At 41.5% G+C, this 3843-nt stretch overlaps 1 protein-coding gene across 2 annotated transcripts in view; it reads right to left on the bottom strand.

Annotated features, from left to right (window-relative positions):
- Positions 1-1089: 1089 nt before the first annotated feature.
- The window catches only part of Casp3 (caspase 3), a 20988-nt gene continuing 18234 nt past the window's right edge, over positions 1090-3843 (bottom strand). For both annotated transcript variants that reach the window (XM_013352048.1, XM_013352049.2), the window contains exon 7: positions 1090-2853. In XM_013352048.1, the coding sequence (XP_013207502.1) occupies positions 2624-2853 (230 nt within the window). In that variant the 3' untranslated portion in view covers positions 1090-2623. The remainder of the gene's footprint in view (positions 2854-3843) is intronic.

Genomic DNA, 3843 nt, shown 5'->3' with positions numbered 1-3843 from the left:
GGGCAATACCTGCCAGTCTAGTAGAGGATAGTTTATTTTACATTCCTCCATTTTTGGTGGGAGAAATTAAGTTCTTTATCTGAAGTTAAGGGATATGTGCTCTTTCTTGTTCTTGGTCTATTCGTGTACTTGGTCCATTTTTCTACTGGGCAGATGGTTTTGTCTTGTATGCGCAGGCCGGTGGTTAACCTTGATGTCATTCCTCAACAGCTCAGCACATTGGCCTGGAGCTTGCTAAGTGGGTAGAGTAGGCCGACTGGGCAGCTTGCCTGAGGAACTCACTTATCTCCATCACTGGAAGAGTTACCAGAGCTCACCACCACACTTGCTTTTCTTTTTTTTTTAAAGAAATATTTATTTCACGTGCATTGGCATTATTTTGCCTTCTGTCTGAAGGTGTCAGATCCTCTGGAAGTGGAGTTACAGTTAATTGTGAGCTGCCATGTGGGTGCTGGGAATTGAACCCAGGTGAGTCCTCTGGAAGAGCAGTCACTGCTCTTAACCTCCAGCCCCAACAAACTTGCTTTTCAACATGGATTCTGGGAATCAAACTCAGGTTCTTGGGCTTGTAAGAGAATCACTTTACTCCCAGCCCCACTCATTAATCTTTGAAATATCCGAGACCTCTTTATATAGTAGGGAAATTACAACAGGCTAGCATTTACTCAGAACATAATAGAGAGCTACAGAATTTTTTTAAAGATTTATTTAGAACAGCCAGTGCTTTTAACCACTGAGCCACCTCTCCAGCCCCAAGCCACAGGTTTAAAAAAGACTGAATAACATTCACGCTACTCTGATCCTTGGGAACAGGAGTTCCTTGATTCAGTTTCGTTCTGGATTTTATAGCAGCTATGATTATGTAAGCATTCGAGATGACCCCACCCCTTCTTACTCTTTTTCAGGGTTTAAATCATATCCATCCCCTCAGAGGTCTTGTCACTTGCCAACACTTAAAAATGTTAGATTAGGGCCCTGCTGTATCCTCTTTGACTCTCCTAAATTAAGCCCTGGGTTAAAACCATTTTAAGTTTCACTTAGTTATCACAACCCCCAAAGTATCGACAACAAAAGACTCAAATACGCTGATAATTTTAAATCCGAATTTTATGTTTTGAAATAAAAATGCAACAAACTTTTACAAAATTGACACAAAGGAACACACTTTAAAACACCATCACATGCTACATTAACTGGGAGTTAATAGATCCAGTCTAAACGAGAATCTACCAATTATGTATGTGAGTTCCTTCCTTTCTTTGAGCAAAAAGAACGCTAACGTGAAATGCTGGACACATCAGGATAGCCAGCAATGGCTCAGCACCTTCATGAATGAGGAAGCCTGGAGCACAGCCTCTCTGAGGGGCTGGACTCCACTCTGCAGCTTCCCACATGGGCTGCAGGGCCTGCAACTGGATGCTTCCCAAGTCCTGTGTGCCATGGTCCTTTCATTTCTGGTGACAATACAAGTATCACCATTGGTTTGCTTTTCTTGTAAACTCCAACAGAAAAGCCAGCATGCTTAGACTCCGGACATGGAGCCTAGGGATCTTTCTGGAGACTCACCACTTTGGGAAAGTCCTTTCTCAGAAGTTTCTGATCTGGCTCACTTTCTCACGTGGTGACCTGGACCTTGGGGACATCATTAATGCAAACGAGCACCCATGAGGTGGATCGAGCTGGCAGTCCTTTCTGAAGCTGTGTCCATGGCTCTGCCATGTCTGCCCTGGCTCAAGCCATCTTTCTCCAGTCACAGGAGATTCACTTACCTCCTTACACTCCATTTTACAGCTGGTATTTTAGTATGTTCCTGCAGAATTTCTTTATTTCATTCTAATAATCAATAGTGTGAGCTGTTACATAACCATCCGCTAGATGTTCAGCTGGTCGGTAAAACCTAGCTGATCTGTACAAGAAGTAAGAAACAAATGCTGGTAGACTTAGCACCTTGCCGTCATGTCCACTACTGATGTATGGTATAGCCTCTGAGAGTCAGCTCAGTTCGCTCATGTTCTTCTCTCACATAAATACTCAAGTTTTCTTCAGTAAGAAAACATGATTTTTTTTTTTTAACAACAAATACATGCTCAGGACAAACATTACATACCCAGTAGCTACAATGAGTGCTACGGTGGCCTAACAGTTCATTTCCATACATCACTTCCAAAATAAAGGTTCAAGCCTTTGACTCCGCCCGTGGATTCAAGTTCTAAGACATTATTTGACACCATCGATAGTTTAACAAAAACTAAAATGAGATTCTTAATGTGTGTAGGGAGTATAAAATTATCACCCCAAAGTTTTAACTTCTTCATAATTACTTCAAAATTTATAGCATCACCGAATCTTGCTAATTATCAAAAGGGTAAATCGGTAATTTCCTCTATAATGATACTTGACATCGACCTTTTTTTGTTCCTGATTAAATTCCATTTCAACTACCTGATGTTGAACTTGAGGTAGCTGCACTGTGGTTGCATTGCTAGGGCGGCGGTGTGGTTCAAAGTACCATCTGGAGCATCGCATCTGATTTAAACGAGAGGGAAATGAAGTCTCCCTGACACGGTTTCCTCATTTGGCATTCAAAACAAAAGAAACAGAAACGCGCCTCCCACTCATTCTCTTAGTGATAAAAGTAGAGTTCTTTTGTGAGCATGGACACAATGCATGGGATCTGTTTCTTTGCATGGAAAGTGGAGTCATGGGAGAAGGACTCAAATTCTGTCGCTACCTTCCGGTTCACGCGAGTGAGGATGTGCATGAACTCAAGCTTGTGTGCATGCAGCTTCAGCATGGCGCAAAGTGACTGGATGAACCAGGACCCGTCCTTTGAGTTTCTCCAGGAGTAGTAACCTACGGGGCGAAATGCAAAGCACCATACCCGCCATTACTTCATACCGTCATTGTAGCAGATTTTATACTTTTTTACATAACATTGATAAAAATAAATGTAAACCTCCATGGTCTTATAAGCCATAAAAAGGAAACAGAAATAACACCTGTAGTCTCTGGAGAAATGATACCAAGGGGAAAACATATACTATACATGGCTCACTGCTCTCCGTAGGAAAAAAAAAGGCAGTATGGACTGACTGCCATTGAGTTCCCGAGCCTACGATCTGGTCTCATGCCCATAAGGGATGAGCAGGGAAGAACAGGAAGAGGAAGGCGTGAACATACAAATACAAACATATTCGAATGAGACCATGCAGATTACTTTGTGTTCAATCAGAACTCTGACTTTAATAATGACTTAGACAGGAAATAAACTGCTTACATACACACACTTCAAATGTTTCTTTAGACTTGTTCTTTGCCTACATGTACGTAAAGTGCAGCAAACAAGGAGATCGGGGGTGTTAGATCCCTTGGCACTGGAGTTACAGATGGCTGTGAGCCACCACCCATATGCGAGGACCTGAGCCCAGGTCCTCTGCATGAGTCACAGAGTCACAGTGCTCTTAACTAAGATGTCTCCTTAGCCCCCTATGTATACACACTTTAAAGAGCGCCATTGGTTCATCTATGGGCATCTGGATAAATATAATAAATAGTATTCAAGAAGGAAATCAGCGTAATATTTTGTGTTTTCGGATTAACTATTGGAATCATTGCATTTACTTTAGAAGTACTCTGAATGGAGAGATACCCAGTGAATTAAAAAAAAAAAGATTGAGTATATTCTACTTGTTTGTTTGAATAGATTTATTTGTTTTGTGTGCAAAATTGTACATCTAGAACTCAGAAGACAATTTGTGGGAGTCAGTTTTCTCCTCTACAATGACACACACACACACACACACACACACAAACTTAATATTCTCTCTCTCTCTCTCTCTCTCT

This window comes from Microtus ochrogaster, linkage group LG7_11, assembly GCF_000317375.1.
Source record: "Microtus ochrogaster isolate Prairie Vole_2 linkage group LG7_11, MicOch1.0, whole genome shotgun sequence".
Classification (NCBI taxonomy): domain Eukaryota; kingdom Metazoa; phylum Chordata; class Mammalia; order Rodentia; family Cricetidae; genus Microtus; species Microtus ochrogaster.
Note: the sequence above shows the minus strand (reverse complement) of the source record. Positions and strands in the feature narration are given on the sequence as shown.